This window comes from Larus michahellis, chromosome 2, assembly GCF_964199755.1.
Source record: "Larus michahellis chromosome 2, bLarMic1.1, whole genome shotgun sequence".
NCBI lineage: Eukaryota > Metazoa > Chordata > Aves > Charadriiformes > Laridae > Larus > Larus michahellis.
The window spans coordinates 117852288-117873890 of record NC_133897.1 but is presented as its reverse complement, the minus strand read 5'-3'; the positions used below and the strand labels follow the sequence as shown (position 1 = coordinate 117873890).

Genomic DNA, 21603 nt, shown 5'->3' with positions numbered 1-21603 from the left:
TTGCACTGTATTTCCACTGCTTTATTTACCAGATTGATTATCCATAACACAATGCAGTTTCTTTCTCAATTTTCAGAAATGTCATGAATAATTGGCATTGATTTTTTTTTCCTAGCTTCTGCAGATTAAAATGTTTTTTAATGTCAGATAGTGAGCACGCTGTCATACAACACAGCAAATTGCTTTGGTGGGTTTGATTTTTACTATGCTACTGGCATCCTCCATGAAACTGTGAATTAGAACACCTATATTAACGCACAGTGTCCACGCTGCTGTTTCTTTCCCTAAGGAAAGGAGTTCTATCTGCTACTTCTTTTCTAGGAAGGAAAAACTGCTGAGCAAAGAACAGATTGTAAATACATCACTTAATTTTCCTGCTGTGAAACAAAACTAATCCCATGGAGATCTGCTAAAAAGAAGGAATTTTTTCTGTATCTGGCTAAAAACCTCAACATGTTGAAAAAAGCATTTTAGGATAAAGAAGATTATCTTTTCCTAGCAGGAGCATCCTGGAATCTTTGCCCTTTTAACTTCTCCCTTTAAAACTTAAGGTTTTAAGCTTTACTAGGCTGAACTGTTTTGAGTGGAGAGAAAACAATGTACCTGTGAAGTGAAGCTTGAGGTTTTAAATATTCAAAGACAAAATAAAATAAGTAAAAATTCTGTAGCAATCTAGGGCATACACACTACAATACCATGTACGATACCAATACTCCTGTTTGCACATCTGTACAAATTCTCCTACTTCAGCATACCTCAGAGGGTTAAAGAGTGTATAAGTACCTGATGTTTCCAAATGTTTAGCCACATATTGATGTTTGATTCATAGAAGATTTTTAAATTAGATAGTGCATTGGGAGGAGGGATTAATTTCTTCATGGTATTGAATTTCCTGATTGTAAAGATTGTAAAGGAACTACTTACTTGAAATTCTCAGATGTAGGCAGAACCAGCTAAGTCATATTTTTAGACTCATAGGAGAATAAACTGTCCACATGGGTCATCAAGATATTTTAAGAATGTTCCTAATTTATGTGCATGATAATTTTTGTTACAATCAATGGGACTCATCATGTGCTTACAGTCAAGTACAGGTATTTCTTCTATTACAAAGGTGCTCAATATGCACTAAGTAATGCCTGAAAGATGACTTAATCACTGATTAATACCTATGTTTAATTTTAATAGTCTGCTAAAGTAGTAACAAACACTGAATAACTCAAGCAGAATCTAAACATTGTCTGTTTTGTCGTAAGAAAACAGTCCCAGTCACAAAATTATGTAATCCTGAATTCTAAGAAGTAAGATTTCTAGTACACTCTCATAGACTGTTTGAAATCTGTATTTATTAAAAACACAGCTAGAAATTTTCAAAAATAACAAAATGAATCTGTTGCTAAACTAGGCTATATGCTTTGCATAAAGTAAACATTTTTAATATACATCTCATTTAAGATTATGTCTAGTGCTTATAAATATTTTTCATTATTAACATGCTAAAGAAAATCTAAGAAATTGTGTAAATGAAAAAGGTTGATTGGACATATTTGTTACTCCACTGAATTCAGCTGGAGCCATGCTGTTGATGTAAGTAGAACAGGAATTTACCAAATGTATATGGAAGTTGTTGCGTGGTGGGCTAAAGCATTCTAAAATGCTTTGGGTTTGTGTTTGAAAGACAACATGGAAATCTTTATTCACTTTGAAATGCTTATAAAGGAAATAAAAATGGAAATGTTTCATGTTAAGCTACAATAAAGATTCCTGGCAGCCAGGAGGAAGTTAAACCTAGATTAAACATCCATCTCTACTGTACTCTTATGAAAATTCTTCAAGTTCTGTAGCAGCTTCTGATAACTTTTTTAATGAAAAAAAATAATTTAAGAGAAGCGTCCTCAATGTATTTTCTTGCTTTCAATTTATTTTATACTCTACTCTCTCATATTCTCTGTTTTAAGCATGCCATGGATTGTCAGCTTTGGTTTCTGAACAAAATGATCAATTTTAAGTTAATTCACATGTCTGAGAATTATACTCAACTATATATCACAGAATTCTAAACTTTATTTCAACTCTTCTGTGAACATCTTAAATGACACAAAACAAAGTTTCATCACCATTATTTAACATGATGATCAGTCAAACGGGTCTGATCCTCTACTAACCACGATTATGTATTTAGCAGTTTGCAGGGAATTGGTTTCATGTAGACTAAATCCTGCAAGAGTCGTTCCAAGGGAGACAAATATTGGGCAGTTTTCACATTGCAGCAGCTGTTGAAGGTATCTTCAACCACCTAAACAGAGAGTGAAACAATACTAGATTACGTGGTTGCATTTGTGATCAGGTTACCTGCTACACCTGCTGAACTGAAACACTCACAGAATCACAGAATCACAGAATCTTAGTGGTTGGAAGGGACCTTTGAGATCATCGAGTCCAACCACATAAAAAAAAAAAAAAAAAACACACACAAAAAAAGCACCCACCAACTAAACTCCACACCCACAACCCCACACACAACACCCCACCACAAACCAATAATCTTGGGCACTACAGCATGCCCTGAAGAGCCATGTCTACACACATTTTAATGGAAGGAAACAGAGTTAAAGAAAGTTAAATCAAATGATACAAAACATTCCTTGTGAATCCTATGTCCCTTCCAACTTGACCACTGAAAAGGGATGAGAAATACTTCATGAGGGAGGGAAGAGAAGAAGCATGGAAGAAAAAGATATGAATGCACGGGAATATGGAGATAATAGTAAGAGTAGCAAAGCTCAAGAAAGGGACAAACAGAAGCAGCTATTCCCGATGCCACAATCATTGATTTTTTCATGAGCACCAAGAGTACAAACATAACACAGCCTGGCTTTCTCCTCTGAAATTTGAAGAGCCTCCAACACAGAACATTTACATTGACTTCATTAATTCCTTACTTCATTCACACTTTAGGGAAAAAAAAAGTCTATAATATGCATGAGGAAGTCTTGAGAAATGCTGACTTGAGTTTTTCAAATGCACTTTTTTTTCTCCCGTTCCCCTGCTGATAATAAATATCAAGAACAGTGAGTGGAAAACTTTTCAGACATTTTATATGTGGACTTGGAGATTTTTATATATTCCCAAGATAGGTCGGGCTGACACAAAGATATTTTTCCCATTTTTATAAATGAATGCTAAAGTTAAACAAATGCTAAAAGAATATAAACAAACAGAATCTCGAATTTAAAACTCTGAGGTTAAAAGTTACTCTGCCCCTATCGAAATTGCAGCTTGCAATTGTCCACTGGAAGGTCACTCCCCCCCACAGACCCCAAATAAACACAGAACAACCTCCCCTAACAAAAACAAAACAAAACAAAACAAAACAGGCAAAATAGCACTAGTGTAGCCTCCTCGTTAAAAATGTAAATCAAGACGTGACTAACTGATTGCTTCTGTAAATTATTATCTCTCATTTAAGCAAAATAAATTGGGAGACAATACGGGAGAACAATCCTGTGCCCTTTCGTTTCTGCCTAATCTATAATCCATTAGAGCTGTGTTGGTGCAATTGTTTTATGAAGCACTTAGACAGCAGAGAGCATAGTGCAAATAGCAAGTCTCTCTGGGAATGCTGGACTGTCTTCCTCTGAAAAAAAAGAAATGCGGTAAGAGTTCAAAACACCATAGTGACCACCTTGTTTTCTTCCCACACACACAATTTGCAATCACTGAATCACTTGGAAGTGGCTGTAATATGAGCAGAATACAGCTTTTTCTTTTTTTAGCTCTGCAAAATGTGTTGTAGGCCAAAGGATAACCTTTTAAAGAGTTTAAAAAAAAACCCAGACAAACAGCACTGGAACTGGAGATCTGATGGGGATTGCTTAAAACAGAAGTTATTTTTGCTATTGACAGTGTAGCAACACGCTTACACAGTAACAAAACCCCCTCAGCCCTTCTCCGTATGTGTAATTTGTTTCAGTTTGCCTATGACATGTCATATGTCCCTGACTCCCGTGAGTAATACTCCCGTGAGTAATCAACACAGGGTAGCGGTCAAAGACCAGACCAACCTCATCAACCTTTGTGTCCGGATCTTGTTTCGTGCATTCAGTCTCTCTAGATAGTTGATTGAGTCATTAAACTGCTGGTTTTGTGTGCCTCAGAAGGGTTTCTCTAACCATCAATGGCCATGCCTTCTGCTTTTTGGTCAAACATATGTATATGCATTTATAAGCCTTCTAGCCCCATGGACACACGCTGTGTCCTCTTCTTTCTCAGCCATTTGGGATTTTTCTTTCCTTTAGTTTTTGGGTGGTTCGAGGGCTCTTCACCTTAATGGGCATAGGACTTGAAGGCAGGAGGCGGCTTGTTGCTGCAAGCAACAACCTGCTTCCTTCTTCAGAAGCAGCAGTTTCCTCTGCATCCTAAAGTCTAGTCCTCAGTTCAGCCAAATTAGTGTCTCCGAAGGTTCCTAAGTTCACGTTGTTGATGAAGCCCACATGTTCTCAGAACTAAGCTATCTACTCCAGCTGCTCACAATGGAGTGTTCCTTCATGATAAATCCTTTTATCTGGGCTGTACAACATACATTCCCAGCAAGTCAGCACCAAGACCTGGGTATGGCTGTTGTCCACAAGCAGAAGCAGAGGAAGCGCAGTGTTGATGACAATAGTTTTTCCACCGATTCTGTTTCCTTTTTCTGTAACAGCTGCGGGGAAAAGAAACAAACCCCAGATCATTCCTAGCCTCTGCTTACCAATTCCCACACTCTCTTCAACGGCTGCAGTAGCTCTGCCCCAGTGTCTCTGGAAACTTTGGACAGCTGACTGGATAGGAAGAATGGGTATTTTCAAATTTCTTCACAACTTTGCAGTACACTTTTACTAGTTTACCTTTCTTAATACAATATCAATTAATTACTTCACATACTTTTATCATTCTGATTCTGTAATGAAAAGTTCTTAAAATTGTACGAACTGCTTTTACTTGAGAAGAAAAGAAGGTGGTAAGTAGAAGATTTCTGCTTGTCAGACTGAATGGTAAAACATGCTTGACGTTTCCAAATCCCAAATTAACAATGCAATCAGAAACAACCGTTTTATTGCAAAGTCTTTAGAATTTACAATGGGTTTTCATGATAGTTGTTAAAGCAGGACTGGAATCCACTGTTGCTGCACCAAAGGAGAGTGTTTGATCACACAGTATGGACATGGTAGCACTTTTCTCCACAGCAAGGAAAGCTAAAGTCCCTTTCAGTATTATGCTTTATGTCAGAGTCTCCCTGGTAAGATCTGTCTGAGTAAGGAGAAGCAACTGAAATAGGCCACATCTCATTTTCTGCTCTTACTTTTTTTTTTTATTTTTTTTTTTTAGTTATGGTTCCCAATTCAGTTACATTTTAGAATTTAGATATAGCAAGAAAACACCAATAATGTAAGAAGTCTCACCAAGTAAAGTCTGTCTTCTCTCACTAGGTCACGGAGCTGAGGCATAAAATAGGGAGAAGGAAAGTACTTGTGTGTCCTGTGGTGCATCTCAAATAGCAGATGCTCAGCTCCAGGATCCTTGTGTTATCAGCTGCACTCCTAGGCTTTGCCAAGGAACAGACACAGACACTGTGTGTCTTTTTCTGAAGCTGAAGGGGGAGGCATCTGAGTTAGCAAACACGTGAGGGCCTCCATGCAATAACAATCCATACAGCTGAAAAGAGAGCAGGCAGAATCTCTCCGGGGAGTTAGGGAATACATCTACTCCTCTCTGATCCTCACTAGTGCCTTTTAGCAGCAGTGAGAAGTGGAAAAGCAGTTGCGCATTTCAGGCTCACTTAAGATATTTAGACAGATATTGCTGATTAACCAACACTGCATCTGGAAGTCCCAGTGTTCCCTCTTCCTCCTGTATGATACAGGACTTGTGTCCTGTACAAATAATAGTGCTTGGGAATCATAGAATTGTTTGGGCTGGGAGGGACCTTAAAGATATCCCCTGCCATGGGCAGGGACACCTCCCACTAGACCAAGTTGCTCAAAGCCCCATCCAGCCTGGCCTTGAACACTTCCAGGGATGGGACATCTACAGCTTCTCTGGGCAACCTCTTCCAGTGTCTCAGCACCCTCATAGTAAAAAATTTCTTCCTAATATCTAATCTAGATCACTCCTCTCAGTTTAAAACCATTACCCCTCGTCCTATTGCTACTCTCCCTGATAAAGAGTCCCTCCCCATCTTTCCTGTAGGTCCCTTTCAGGTACTGGAAGGGGCTATAAGGTCTCCCCGGAGCCTTCTCTTCTCCAGGCTGAACAACCCCAGCTCCCTCAGCCTGTCCTCATAGGTGAGGCGCTCCAGCCCCTCTGATCGTGGCCCTCGTCCGGACTCGCTCCAACGCGTCCAACAGCTCTTGGGAAGGGGACACGCTGCCTGTCTGGGAGCGACTGCGTTTACGCACACCCGCATCAGCGGCTCCTCACGGTTTTAGACGGGTCCCTCTCCCCCCTGACCCCACAACGCCCTGCCTGAGGGAAAGCGCAGGGGTGAGGTGACACCGAAGGCGCCCCGGGAAGGCACCTGCCGTGAGGCGGGCCATGCCGGCGGCCGGCCGGGCTGCCGCCCAGGGCCGCGATTTCCTCCTCTGCGGGCGAGGCTGTAGCCGCCGCGGCCCGGCCCGGCCCGGCGGCCCGCTTGCAGGAGGAGGTCGGCCCGCCCGCAGCCCGCCTTCCCGCTCCGAGCCGGCCCCGCAGGCCTCGGCGGCCGAGGCGGGAGCGGTGCGGGGCGGTGCGGGCATGCCGCCGGCGGCGCTGTAGCGCGGAGCGGTCCGCGGCTCCACCTCCTCCTCCTCCCCCCTCCGCGGCGGGGTGGGCTCGGCCGCGGCAGCCGGGGTGCTGTGCCCTGCCCGGTGTGTGCCATGGACTGGCAGGTGCTGACCAGGGAGCTCTCCCTCTACCTGGAGAGCCAGGTCCGCGTGGGGCTCTTCGGCTCCGGCGTGGGCTTGTCGCTGGTGCTGGGCTTCGGCGTCGCCTACGCCTGCTACTACCTCAGCAGCATCGCCAAGGTGAGCGGGAGGGCGGCGGGGCGGGAGGGATCCGCAGGTGTCCCGCCATGGGGGAGGAGGGGGGGACACGGGACATCGTCCCGGCGGGGACCGTCCCGCAAAGGTCACCTCCACCAACCCCCCCTTAGGGGAGGCAGCTGAAATGGCCGCGGGGCGGGGGGGGAAGCAGGGCGCTGCGTCCGCCTCGTCCTCACACCCCCTCCCCGTCCTCACGCCCCCTCCCCGTCCTTCCTCTGGAGGAGCCTCCCCGGGGTCCCGCCTAGCCGAAACCCTTCTCGCCCCCCACCCCCAGCACAGGCCCGTCTCCGCCGCCGGGCCGGACCGCGCAGCGCACACACGCACCCCGCCCCGCGCCTCGCCGGGACCGTCGGTGAACCCCCGAGGCGTTTGCTCCGTCGCCCCCGGTGTCCTGCCCGGCCCGGGAGGGGAAGGAGCTCCGTCCTCGGGCTCCGTCCCCAAAATGCCGTGGTAGCGGGGGGAGAGCTTAGCTGGGGGCCGATGGTTTGGCAAGGGAGGTCAGGAGCACCCCCTCTCCCCCGCAACAAATACCCGACCTCTTTGGTTTACCTCAGGTGATAAAATAGTTTGCTGCCCTTGTGTCTGCCTTCGGTACCATCGTAAATGCCTGCAGAGCCGCCTATCGCAGTGGTTTTGGGGGCTAGGGCGCTCTTGTACATCTTCAGGTCAGCCGTGGTTTCACAGATAAATTAGGCGTTCGCAAATGACTTGGGTACAGTGAGCCTGCTCTGATCTAAAGTGGCCCCGTGGTGAGAGCGCCTCGTTGAATGCTTAATCAACTGAAAAGACGCATATCAAAAGATCTAGGGCTGTTGGGGACATGCGTGTTGCCACAGACCTTCCCAGAGCCGCTGAGAACATAGCCTTCCTCTTCAGCCAGAAGAGGGTACTTGATTTTGGTCAGAGGAGAAAAACGAAGGGTGAGGAGGCTGTACTGCTGCCACTGTGTATGTGTAACAGTTTTCTTCAAAGCATCTATTATTCTCCTATTAACGCTTGAGGGTTGGAGAGTCAGTGTAAAAGAGAAGTTTAAGAAACGCGGTTGCTAAAACGTGAGATGTTTGGTATGCAGGGATTTCCACGTTAATTGGTATACAAATGGAAGCTGTAAGAAAAATCTGTGTACGCAGAGCATTATTAGAGATGAGTAACCAATGCAGTTGTGTACCGTAGTATGAGATGGGAGGAGGAGTGTCCTACCAGGTTAAAATAGGTACTGCAGGTGCACAAAGTACATGGATTAGGCATCATTTCTGCGCGGTGCAAGAAAATTGATTCAGTAAAATCTTTCTCCCCTACTGGGAGAGAGTGTGAGTTTGATTCTTCAGTGGAAGGTACAATGCTGCTAAAAGTAGAGCTAGAACAGAATATTATTAGAAATAGGTAAGGAATCCATAATGTTTAGTGGGTTTCACTTTTCAGTGGACATTTTGGCGTTTCATTTTGTTTTACTTATCTCTGTACCATGATTATATGATTATATTATTATATGATTATATGAAAGAAATCAGTTTACTGGGAAAGGATTTTAAAAAATTTTAATTTCTTTATGTATTTATTTGTTAGTTTGTTTTATATGAATGCCCATTGCCTGAGTCTAGTCTCTCTCCCTAGAAACCCCAGCTGGTGGCCAGCAACGACCGTTTCTGCCGCTTTCTCGAGGAATATTGCCCTGTTGTGACAGAAACTTACTATCCCACGATTTGGTGCTGGGAAGGCCGGGTGCAGACACTCCTGCGTCCCTTTATCACCGCTAGACCCCAAGTACAGTACAGGAAGTAAGTGCTTTTCTTCTGGAAAGTGATTGATTCGGTAGCCAGAGGTCACCTTACTCTGACTGTGTCACAGCTACTGTCATTGCTCAAGCGTGTGCCCATTTTTTTGCTTTATGCTTTACCTTTACAACTCCATCCTGGGCTTGGAACCATCTCTATCCTCAATTCAATATACAGTAGGTTTAAAAGGCCAAGGTTCCCAAATGGCCCTATTTTATCTCTGAGACTTTTGGAGCATTGAAATACTGGTGACAATATAGGAACTAATGTGGTTATATGTTCACAGGATCACACAATGGTTGAGGTCAGAAAGGAGGTCACCTTGTCCAGCCTCCCTGTTCAAGTAGGGCCACCTAGAGCCAGTTGCCCCAGACTGTGTCCAGACGGCTTTTGAATACCCCTAAGGATGGTGACTCCACAACCTCCCTGGACAGCCTGTGTCAGTGCTCGGTGACCCTCACAGTGAAAAAGTGTTTCCTGATGTTCAGAGGGAACCTCCTGTGTTTCAGATAGTGCCCATTGCCTCTGGTCCTGTCACTGGGCACCACTGACAAGAGCCTAGCTCCATCTTCTTTGCACCCTCCCTTCAGGTATTTATGTACATTGATAAGATCCCCCTGAGCCTTTTGTTCTCTAGCTGAGCAGTCACAGCTCTCTCAGCCTTTCCTCATAGGAGTCCAGTGCCTTCATTATCTTCATGACCCTTTGCTGGACTCTCTCCAGTATGTCCAATGTCTCCCTTGTACTGGGAGCTCAGAGCTGGACACAGCACTCCAGGTGTGACCTCATCAGTGCTGAGTAGAGAAGGATCCCGTCCCTCAACCTGCTGTCAGTGCTCCTCCTGATGCAGTCCAGGAGGCTGTTGGTCTTCTTCCCTGCAAGGGTGCATTGCTGGCTTATGTTCAACTTGGTGTCCACCAGGACCCCCACATCCTTTTCTGCCAAACTGCTTTCAAGCTGGTCAGCCCCCAGCCTGTCCTGGTGCATGGGGCTTGGCCTCCCCAGGTGCAGGACTTTGCACTTCTCCTCGTTGAACTTCACAAAATTCGTATCAACCCATTTCTCCAGCCTGTTGAGGTCCCTCTGGATGGCAGCACACCCATCTGGTATATCAAATATTCTGGTGTTTGAATGCCCTCATTTTGCAAAGGTCATGGAATCACTGTATCTGTCTGTTGAAACAACAAGTTTTACCATAATCATAACATGGCCACATTCAGCCTTGTTTCAAATATATAAAACTTCTGGCATTTTCAAAGTAACTTTTACCTGTGTGGTTTATGTTGTGTTCTTTGATGCCTGAATTCTAAGAAGGAAAAAAACTCATATTTATTGTTTGTCCTCAGCTGATCTCTCTCACACAGAAATGAGACTTAGTCTGGCAAATGAGGCATTTGGCACAAGACCTAAGGAGAAGTACTTTTATGCGCCGGAACCTGGATGCAGCACAAGTTGTTTCAGCTCTGTTTGCATGGTAGAATAGATTTAGCATTTAGCAGCTTCCCTTCGTTTTAGTAACTAGGAAACATTTCAGTGGTATGGCCATGTCCACTTTTTCTAGCCTTTCTTGTATACTCTCTATTTCAAGGTTTGTGAGGGAAGAAACATAGTTCCATGGGGCAATGCTTATTTTGCACCATTTGAGATTGTGTTGGCAGTACACACCAGCATTGCATCTACTTCCCATTACTGAAAAAGGGCAAAGCTGAGCTAATGAGTCCAACAAGGCTGATGAGCTTTAAAATCTGCAGTAGGTGCTATCAAGACTTTCAAATGAAAAATCAAATGCAAGGTAGGCTTAAATTTTGGTAGTTCCTATACCAGCTCTCGTACAACGTCTTCATTGCCAGAGAAAAGGGAAGATGCTCTATGTTTCTAAAAAAAAAAAGACTGAAACGTTTTCATTGGTTAATGCATGCTTAGCTTCTTGGAATATTACCACGTTTGCTGCGTTCTTAAGATATATGGTTTAAGGGTGCATTCTAGCAAAGTTTGTGGAGATACAGGGTGAAAGATATAGTAGCGTGTGTCCATGTTCTGTGTGTTTAAAGCATAACAAAGTGCCTTCCATTATACACACCCCTTCTTTGGAATAAGAGAAAAAAATGTGATAGATGTTTAACACATTGCCCACTGTGCTATCGAAAGATTCTCAGATGATCCGAAGGAAAGCTACAGTACACAAGCTTATATAAAATACAAGGCAGTGCAAAAAATTACATTAGTTACAAGCTTCCAGTCCATCAGCAGCAATTCATGGAAGGCCAGCTCTTCCTTCAGCGTAAATGGGGAATTGCTCCGCAAACTGACTGTGCTAACTCATGTTAGCCGGAGGTGTGGCTCTTTCTGAATGGTAAACATGTAAACATACCTAGTTATGTGGCACTTTGATTATTAAAACATAATTAAAAATGCAGAATTCACACCTGGTAATTTGTACACTGTAAGCACTCTTAATAGCATGCCTGTATTTTTCAATCTAATCAGTGTTGTCTTGAAATGTGCCTTTCAGTGAGCTCATTAAAACAGCAGATGGAGGACAGATTTCGTTGGATTGGTTTGATAATAATGACAGCTTATATTATCCGGACGCCAGCACAAGACCCACTGTCCTGTTATTGCCTGGCCTGACAGGAACGAGCAAGGAATCCTACATTCTTCACATGATCCATCAAAGCGAAACGCTGGGATATAGGTGCTGTTGTATTTCATTGCTGGTATTTCGCTGCTTCTAATAAGATCAAATATAAGTATGTGTATGTGCAAGATGCCTTCTTAAGGCAAATGAGATGTAAAGACATTAGTTTATGTAAGAAAGTATTATTAGTAATAATAATAACAGTAGAATTATGTAACAGGCTGTACATTCGGAAGGGCAGTTTTGGTATCTACAGACATGCCCCAGAGATTGCAGTGAAAGCAAGATAAGTCTGCACAGGCCTCTGCGGCTGCTTCTTAAATCGTAATATCAGTATTTGTGTTACCTTTACACTTTCTAGAGAAGGGGTTTGTATTCAGCTCCAGGAAGACTTGGTGTGGATGGGTTGCTGGCAGCAGGCTCGGAGGAGGTCAGCTTCTGAATGCCAAAATTGCTCGATTCAGCAGCCTAAAACTTGTGAGTGTAGAAAGGAGAGCCAGCCTGCTCTTACTGGTGGTGGTTAAGGAAGAGGTTTGCCACCTGTTAATTGTCACTGCTTAATTTAGTTTTGTTGTTAAGGCTTCTGGTCAGAGTTGGGTAAAATAAGTGGATTAGTCAATGAGTAGATTCCTTTATGTAATCATACTGCTGCTGCTGTGCTTTAAAATAAGTTGTCACTGTTCCAGGATCTGTATTTGAAATATCACATTTTGGCTTTGCAGATTTCCTTCTGGTACTGACTATAATAAGTTCTTCAAATATGTGTATATGAGCTTTTACCTACATGTCTGGCTATCTCTTCTGTTTGGAGGTTTGGATAACTGCTTTACTAAATTATGAAAGTAAAGTAGCACTTTAACTGTTCAAAGTACTTTAAAAATCACTTTAAAACTTACCGGTAAAAAATATCAGAGGAGGGAAGCCTCAAATAAGCAATTTCTTATTATTAATTTTTTAAGTATTCCTGAAATAAATATTTGCATTTGATCACCTATGAAAAGAAGGTATAGCATTAAAAAGGAGAGGTTTAAGTCAGATTTCAACAGACTGCTATAATTTTGTTCTTAAACAGCAACATTTGAGAAATACCAAAATAAGTAATTTTTCATGCCTTTAAGCCATCTAAAATACATATATTTTATTTAACAAAATTATTACAGTGAGACGGTAGAAGATTAATAGAAAAGTAAGATTTATTAAGAAAGCATAGATCCTTAAATCAAGGTAATAGTGCTAGAAAATTCAGTGACTCCTACCAGCATAGAGAGAACAGAAGGTTGTGCTATACCAGACCATAAAAAATCCCCATCCCCAGGGCCCTGCTCAAAACATAGATGCAGCTGTCATTATAATTTTGATTTGGCTCATTTCTCTTGGCTATTTAATAAAATTATGTAGCTTCGGAGGATGTCTATACATAGATGCCTGGTGTTCTCTGTCAGAGCACTGCTTTAGGCTCAGCCCTGCGCGGGCAGAGCTTACGGCTTGTGTTTGTCCAGCTCAGAGTGCAGGCAGAACAAAATGCACGTACCATCTTCAGGTAACCCCTGTGGCTCTCATCCTGCAATCTGACCTCGACTGGCAAATCACAGAGCTCATGTAGAGTCCCACTGACTTCAGTGAACTCCATTTTGGTTTAAAGGTTTTTCCACGCAGTTCAGGCTTTAGGATCTGTAGGACTGTAAATATTTATATGCTGAACTTATTCATAGAACTGGCTCGTTTTTCTTTATGTATTTTCATTTTTGTTGTGTTTTTAAGTTATCTTTTTTAATTGAATGAACAATGTGTATAATTGAATTCACTTTCTCAATTTTTAGATGCGTGGTTTTTAACAATCGGGGAATTGCTGGTGAGGATCTTTTGGTAAGGATGCCTTTTAAGATAAACATCTCACATATAAGCAGTATGTATGGGATCATTCGTGTCTATTTGTACGGCTAGATTTAAATGAGAGAAACTCACAGAATATGTTGAAAATGCAGAGAAGAGAATCTTATATATCAATCGTGTGCCAATATTCACCTTTAATTTTAAAACTCAAAGAGGCCAACTGGTCAACACACAATTTTTGTGAATATTTCATTTTAAGAAATAATTTAAATTGTTAATATCTGTAACAGTAAAATGAACAATCCTTATACTTTTCTTTCCAAAAATACTACAGTATGTAAAATGCTTGCATCCAAGAAGTTCTGTTCAATCAGTGCAATTTCCTCCCATTGTTTTAATATACAAATCCAAATATAAGCAATTGTAATTACTTTCCCAGTTGCCAATATGAGTATGAAATAGATTTTGATATGGTTAAGAAGTTGTGCCGTTAAAATTGATCCACATTACGTGTTATTGAATTAATGAACCAGATTTATATGGATATATCCATGTATATATCCATAAAGGTTAAATGTGTGTTTTTCTCAGCAATTATGACATGAGCTCAGCTGCAAAAGACATTTTTTGTCTTTGGGACAGACATATCATATTTGCTTAGAAATGACTAGCAATTCCCCAAATGACAAAGTCTTGAAGCTATAAACGTTTTCTGCAGCTAGGGACAAGGCATGGTGAAATATTGCTGAATAAGCTTTGTTTTTTCATATGTGTTTTGTTGACAGTTCTGCAGCTGGAATGAATGTGCATAATACTCGGTATTGTTTTGTATTTTTCAATCCCCTGGTTTCAAACTTTAAAAAGCTCAGAATATTTTTCCATAATCAGATAAAGCATTTCAACGCAAATATTGCCATGTTAAGAGTAGTTCTCTGCATACTTTTGGAGATGGATCTACAAAGCAGTTTTGTGACACACAAAGTCCTTATTGATGAATTTCTGAATCGTTAAGAGAAAAGATCTCTTGTTTGGATGCATTGTGTGTATTTTACTGTAATCGGATTTACATCTTTAAGCTTTATAAGATCTTACTGTGAAGCAAACCAGCTGAAATTATCACATTTTCTGCAAAGGGGTTTCTACATTTTAATATAAAATCCCTAGTTAATGAGCTTGAAGCATAGTGGAGCACCACAGTAGAAATGAGTCATGCAAGTCTTTCTTTTTCTACTCTCTTTAAAGATAGATTCAAATTTACAACAAACATTAGCTATTTAAAGAATCAGTTTTTAAATGCCATTATCGTTTGTTATAGAAAGATACTGTGAATTATTGTTATGGAATAATCAAATATTAAATTGACCACAGACAATGTGAGCTAAGATGGTGTTTTAAAATATCTTCATAAAATGAGTAGATAGACATTAAAGTGTCAGGAATTAACTGAAATTAAAATGCAATATATCTCTCTAGTTTTATAAACTTTTAATCAAATACACTTTAACTTAGAATGCATTAGACCCTAGTTACCAAAAATAATTTATTTTTCCTTGTAAACTTCACAATTTAATTAAAATAAAACACATTCACGCTGTTTATCATTAATAGAGTGTAAAACAGTGAAGAGTGATTCATGTGGATGAGAACTGGAAATGCAACATAAATGGAAATGAAAAAAGTCTTCTGTTTTAATTATCCAGATTTAGCTTTTCTTTCCTTTTTTTTAATCTTTGACTTCAACATTTCAATATTCTTGTTAAATGTATTTTAAGTAATTAGTTTCATCTAATTAAACTTGTAAAAATTGCCCACAAATATCCAGGCTGTTCAACTGAAAGCAATTTAAAAAAAAACTTAAAATACACTGTTGCTTCTGGCAACAAATAAGTTCAATTAACTCATAATTAAGTATTTTTATATTTAGTTTTAATGTTTATACTGGATTTTTGCAGGTCAGCCACTACCTATAGTTAAGTCAAGGTCACTAACACATTAGTAGCAGCTCTATAGTTAAAAGCTCTCTTTTGCTGTAGATGAAATCTAGAGAACACCATTAGAAAAAAACTTCTTTTATGTACCTAAAAGGACTTCTCTCCCTTGTATTGCTCCAGACAGTACCCCAGATTGTGGCCTGTAGCAGTTGTCTGTGCAGGCGGGGCTCAAAAGCTGTGCTTATCCTGCAACAGCAGGGAAGGGGTTACCCAAATCTCAGTGATGCCAGTGGAAGTCATTCCAAGTCTTAATTCAACATTTGAAGAGATGCTGATGCTAGATAGAGTAGAGATAATATATGTGTTTCATTTCTTTAGTTAATAGAATATTTTAGTAAATCAGGTAAATGGCACTGGTGAATTTTTTTATTTATTTGCTTGTATTGTATGTAGAATCTAAATATTGGCTACTTTTCAAATGCTAACTGTCAGAATTTGAAATCTAATATTTTCGTTTGCATTTGAATGTGGATGAAGATGGTAAAATTGTCATTATAATTTCCTTTTCTGTAAATTGCAGCTTTTATGATGTTTCCATTTCCTCAGGGTAGTTTAAAAATATCAATGCCTATCTAGTTCTGATCTAATTCTATCTAGTTTAGCTCATTACTCTGCGTTCAGATTTCGTCTAGTGACCTGGAGGTTGCAGATACTGAAGATATTTGTCACCTGTTTTATTTTGTAATGATAACAAGTATAGCTCCCTCCTCCACCTCCTCGTGAAATGCTCTGGGTTTATATTTGCCATTTAGCGCAGTTTCACGATAAATGCTAAATTTATCTTGTTATATAAATGATCCACTGTTCAACAGTTCGCTTTGTCCTTAAAGGATAATACAAAAGCTTAGGGTGGCGTTGTTCCCTTTGACTCCTTACAGACACCAAGGACTTACTGTGCAGCTAACACGGAGGATTTAGAGGCCGTTATTCATCATGTACACAGCCTGCACCCCTCAGCTCCATTCATGGCAGCCGGTGTCTCTATGGGAGGGTAAGGACTTACGGAGCAGAAGTCTCTGCTTAAAACGATCGTAAAATAAGACTGTTGTAGCCTGATGGTAAATTATTACTCTGCAATACTTGCATTACTTACTGAACTGCAGCCAACTTGGGTCTGTCTCCAACAGTCAACATTCAGAAGACTTTTAGAAATTTTGTATCTTTTGAGGCTTTTAGCTCTGTGTCAGGGAAAGTTGAAATTGGCCAACATTCAAAAGTTGAGAGGGGTGGAGCAAGACAGGAAACAGTGGCAGACAGATTGACAGCCAAACAGGTGGGCAACACAATCTTTGGAAACTATGGAGGCTGTCTTTGTAACAGAGGGATAAAAAATAGGAACTCGAGCTAACATACCATGTCTCTTAGCAACCTCTGGAAATGACAAGATTTATCTTCACTCTATTTGGGTTCTGCAGTGTGTGGGTAGGTTAAGCTGGAAGAGCTGTGGGTATTTGCTCTGTCTGGTTCAGAAGCAAGAAGTAGTATTGTTGTTGAAACCAGTACGGGCTGATATAGCATGTGGTATTAAGACTTGCCATGTCCTGGCTTCTCTCCAGAAAGCACAGCTAGAACAGACAGTGATAGCACAGTTACTTAGAAAAATCACTGCTAGAAGCTAGGAGAAATGTTCAGACAGCCTCTTTAAGGAAAATTGTAGGAGAGGAGAACTTCCATTAGAAACACTGCAGACATGGGGGTAACTTCCTGAGACTTCCCTTCTTTCTGATAAATTTTATGGAGGGTGGGCAGATATAGCCCTGTATATTGACATTAATCTACTAACAACATGTAGGAGCTTTGGGATAAATACAGATTTGTTCGAGCAATGTAATTATTGATAATCACAGAAATAATTAATTTGAAAGACTTTTAAATCAGGACAGTCTTTTTCCATTCATGTTGCTGGGATTTTCCCAGTGTCTTCATTATGAAGACTTGAATCTCTCCAGTATGTCAATGTCAGTGTTTATCTTGCTGGGAAGCCTAAAATTGGGCACAGTGCTCCAGATACAATCTCATAAGTGCCAAATACAGGGAAATAATAATTTCCCTAGACCTGCTTGTTTTGCTCTTACTAACAAAGCACAGTATGTACTTGTTCATCTTCATTGCTGCAAGGGTGCATTGCTGAGTCATGTACTATTTGCCCAGGTCTTTTTCATCTGCTCCCTATCCAGTCGTTAATCTGTCCTGCATGCAGGATTTTGCGTTTGGCTTTGTTGAACTTCATGAGATTTCTGCCAGCCCATTTCTCCTGCTGAGGTCCCTCAGAATGGCAGCCCTGTCTTCCATTTCACCAGCCACTCCCCACAATTTGACCTACAAGCTTACTAAGGGTGTGTTCCATTTCATCATCCAGTTAATGAAGACATTACACAGTATTTGCCCCAGTATTGACCCCTGAGGAATGCTACTAGTATCTGGTCCAACCACTCCAGTTGGACTTCAAGTTCCTGATTACAATTTCTCTGAGCCTAATGGTCTAGGCTGACACACGTTGCAGGTCACCTATTCAAAACATGGCCCTCCAATTTGGCTACATGGAGACCATGGAAGACTGTCAAAAGCCTTGCTAAAGTCAAAATAAGCAACATCCACTCCTTTTCCCTAATCAACAAAGGCAGTCAGCTCATCACAGAAGGCAATCGGGTTGCTCAGTATTGCTTTGCTCTTGGTAAATCCATGCTGGCTGTTATCCATCACCTTCTTTACCTTCACATGCTTGGAAATGGCTTCCAGAGGATATTACCAAATCGCTGAGGTTAGCCTTACCAGCCTGTATTTCCTCCTCCTTGCATTCTTGTAGCTAGGTGCCTTTTTTTTTTCCAGGGATCAGGAATATCCCACAGTTGCTGCAATCTTTGAAAAGTCAAAGAGAACAGTCTCATAATGACATTGGCTGCCTCTGTCTGGAGCTTTGGTGCACTTCACCTGGTTCCATTGACACGTCTATGTCCAGTTTGCATAACTGGGGTCTAACTTGATCTTCCTCAGTCACAAGTAATACTTTGTTCTCTGATACTTTGCCACTAGGCACAGGGACCTAGGAGGCCTGAGAACAGACCTCAGCAATAAAGACAAGGAGGACAAGTAGCCTTGGCCTTTTACAAATCTTTTGTCACTAGGTTCCTTGCTCTGTTGAATAGTGGTCCCAGGAGAGAATAACGGCTGGTCAGCCTAACCTCAATTCTTTGGAAAAATCCTCTGGAAGCCATTTCCAAGCATATGAAGGATAGGAAGGTGACTGGATTCACCAAGGACAAAGCATGCCTAAGCGATCTGGTTGCCTTCTGTGATGAGATGACTGGCTTCACTGATGAGGGGAAAGGAGTGGATGTTGTTTGATCTGAGCCTTTCTTTGCATCAACATACTTACAGAAGCCTTTCTTATTGCAGAAGCCTTTTTCTTGTTGTCCTGCATATCCCTTGCTAGTTCCAACTCCAGCTGAACTTTAGTTTTCCTAACTGCATCCTGCATGCTTGGGCAATGACTGTTTCTCCCAGGCAGCCCACTCCCACCTTCAGGAGACTTCCTTCTTGAGCTCAGTCATGAGTTTTTGGTTCCTCCGTGTGGTCTTTTGCCACTCTTGCTCAACTTCTTGCACATCAGAATGTACCATACTTGTGCTTTATGTTCAGTTATCCTTAAGATCAGTTCTCCTAGGCCACTTCGCCCATCAGGGCCATCTCACACGGAATCCTGCCAACCAGATTCCTGGCCAAATTAAAACCAATTCTCTTCAAGTCCAGTGTTGTAATTCTGCTGCTTACCTTCCCCACTCACTTTTGATCTTATAAATCCACCATCAAATTATCTCAGTGGCCAAGACCATTCTGCACCTTCCCATACCTGATGGGTTCTTCCTTACATGTGAGTAGCAGATCCATAGAACATTGCCGCTATTTGGGTCATTGATCATGTATCAAAAGATTGTCCTCAGTACTCTCCAGAAATCTCATCTGCTTGTTCCTTGCTGTGTTGTTGTTCCAGCTGATGCTGGGATGGTTACAGTTCCCTCTGCCTGGTGATTATGATGCTTCTTTTAGCTGCCTAAAGATTTGGGCTCTCTAATTCCTCCTCTTGATCAGGTGTCCATAGCAGACACCCACCATGATATCCCCTTTGTTAGCCTCCTATCTGATTTTGACCTATTAGCTCTGAATTAGCCTCTAACCTGCACCAGGGAAAAGTTCTGTGCATTTAAATGGCATCTTTGTCTAAGGTGCAAACCCTCCTTTTTGCCTTCAAGGACAATCCTTCACAAAGAGTCTGTTTTCATCCATCACAGTATAGTCTTGTCTGCCTGTGAGTCCTCCATGTCTCTGTGATCCAATAAACTTTTTCTGTGATTACACACAGACTTCTAATTCCTCCTGTTTTTTCCCACGCTGTGTGTTCGCGCAGGTACCGGCACGTGAGATGGGCCATAGTCATGCTGCTTTCTCAGGAAAGTGTGAGAGCCTCCCCCATTATGCTGTCCCTTGGGAGCTTCATCAGGGCCTGCTAGGCCTTTGCTTCTCATCAGACTTTGTACTCCATGCCCTGACAAACCTAGTTTAGAACTCTTCTTCGCAAGGTTAGCAAGCCGGTTGGCTCTTAGCTCACTTGGCGTGCTATCTCTCCCCAGCTCAGACTCTTTTGCATGCAAAATGTGAAATAACATGATGTATTGCAAAACCGTGTTTCACTGGAAATGGTGAAAGCCAAAGAAGCATCTGCTGTAGAGACTTGTTTCAATGATGAGCTAAAGATTTAAAGCACAGTAGTTCTTTGTCGGTAACTTAATGTGTGATACGCCATTACACTGGAACTAAGAGGGCTGAGGTGTAGTAGGTGAAGAACCAGGTTTTCAGGGCTGAAGGTGCAGTAGAAGCAAGCTGTTTTGCACCTGACGCAAAAGACCAGTTCGGCCCTTAGTGTCATTTCTGTCCTTGGCTTAACCTAGTTATGGTATCCTAAATAGTGTTGAAGTTAGTGTGAAGTCTGTTAGTATGGCACAGGGAACCTGTGTTGTATTACTGGCTTTTACTTCGCCACCACCACTAGGCAATTTTAGGCAAGATGTTCCACCTTCCACTTCAAATATGTTTTTACAGTCCTGAACCACAAAAGAGAAAACATATGCTTTACTGTACAGAAAACTGGAAGAGTCTCTAATGATCCACATGGGGACTGTTTCCATGTTTCAAAATTAATTGGACCACTCGCATGTTTAAAGTTAAGCAGGAGCAGAGACCTGACCGGAGGCATATTGTGAAAAACATCTACTCGTCTTGATCTTACAATAGTTTTTATTATCTATCTCTTTTCAAAGTTTTCTGAAGAGCCAGTTAATCTATATAGGACACATTTGCCCAGTTAACAAGAAAAATAAACACTCACTTCACAAATGTGTAAATGTAAACGAAAGCCCACTTGTTTTACTGATCTTCAGTATGTATTATTTTGGAAGGAACTTTGTTTTCTAACATAAAGATTCCTAAACCTTCTCTCTACCATGTACATTCTGTGAATTCTGTTAGAGAAGTGACTTATTCTACTACTGCAACTTTTTAAGTTATTTTATGGCTCAGTGTTCTTACACCACATAGACTGGTGACTCACAAGTTCCTTCGCTTCTGTGCGTGAGAGGGAACAAATGCCACCTAACTCCTGTAAGTGCCACAGGTGACTTTTGTCACTGGGTGTAACTGTGTGAGCTGATGGCAGGAGCCCACTCACAGGTGCTGTTTGCTGTTCTTTTCCTGCTGGTTCCCACCAACTGGCAAGTCTTTGGTAATACCAAAGACTGTTTTCCCTTTTGCTCTGCTGTCCTATGATCTGGTAGGTACTGCACAGGGATAAGTCTCTGTGATGGCAGGCTGGTTCATGATGTCCTTGCTAAAGGCTGCTAAAGGAAGCTATATTAAGTTGTAGAACATACAATGCTTTGAGTCAAAGAATTGGTATTAAAACGCTGGTTGTAAACTTCGAGGCCTCAGGCAGTAAAATAAGACTTACGACTTTCTGTTAGTATTTTTCTTTTACTCTCTTCCTGCAATTTTAATTTTTCTACATTTGAAGAGTCAGGTACTAATGAACTCTCCGCTTTTTTCAACTATGCATCGGCAGTAGAGACTGTAAGTTGCAATTGGTCAGAAAGGCAAGACTTAAGCCATTTATTTGGCTCATAATTTTGTTTTGCTAGTTTTATTCATTATCCAACACTTAATTCTTTACATACTTTGTGTTAAAGAACAGCTGTGTTCTCTCATATGTGTGAGGTGAGGTAAAGGCATTACCTTCAACTCAAAAGAGCTTCGTAGTG

At 41.5% G+C, this 21603-nt stretch overlaps 1 protein-coding gene and 1 long non-coding RNA gene across 3 annotated transcripts in view; one reads left to right on the top strand and one right to left on the bottom strand.

Moving 5' to 3' along the window:
• Positions 1–1326: 1326 nt before the first annotated feature.
• Positions 1327–7827, bottom strand: LOC141739473 (uncharacterized). Its single transcript, XR_012585719.1, has 3 exons — positions 7608–7827; positions 4065–4702; positions 1327–2296 (listed from the first exon to the last, which is right to left on the bottom strand). It is a non-coding gene; the product is annotated as an uncharacterized LOC141739473 (long non-coding RNA).
• The window catches only part of ABHD3 (abhydrolase domain containing 3, phospholipase), a 27618-nt gene continuing 12772 nt past the window's right edge, over positions 6758–21603 (top strand). Inside the window, exons 1-5 of one of the 2 annotated variants that reach the window (XM_074576814.1) lie at positions 6758–7040; positions 8673–8836; positions 11346–11528; positions 13292–13337; positions 16174–16286. In XM_074576814.1, coding sequence (XP_074432915.1) covers positions 6894–7040; positions 8673–8836; positions 11346–11528; positions 13292–13337; positions 16174–16286 — 653 coding nt within the window. In that variant the 5' untranslated portion in view covers positions 6758–6893. The remainder of the gene's footprint in view (positions 7041–8672; positions 8837–11345; positions 11529–13291; positions 13338–16173; positions 16287–21603) is intronic. The other variant, XM_074576815.1, reaches the window with a different exon arrangement.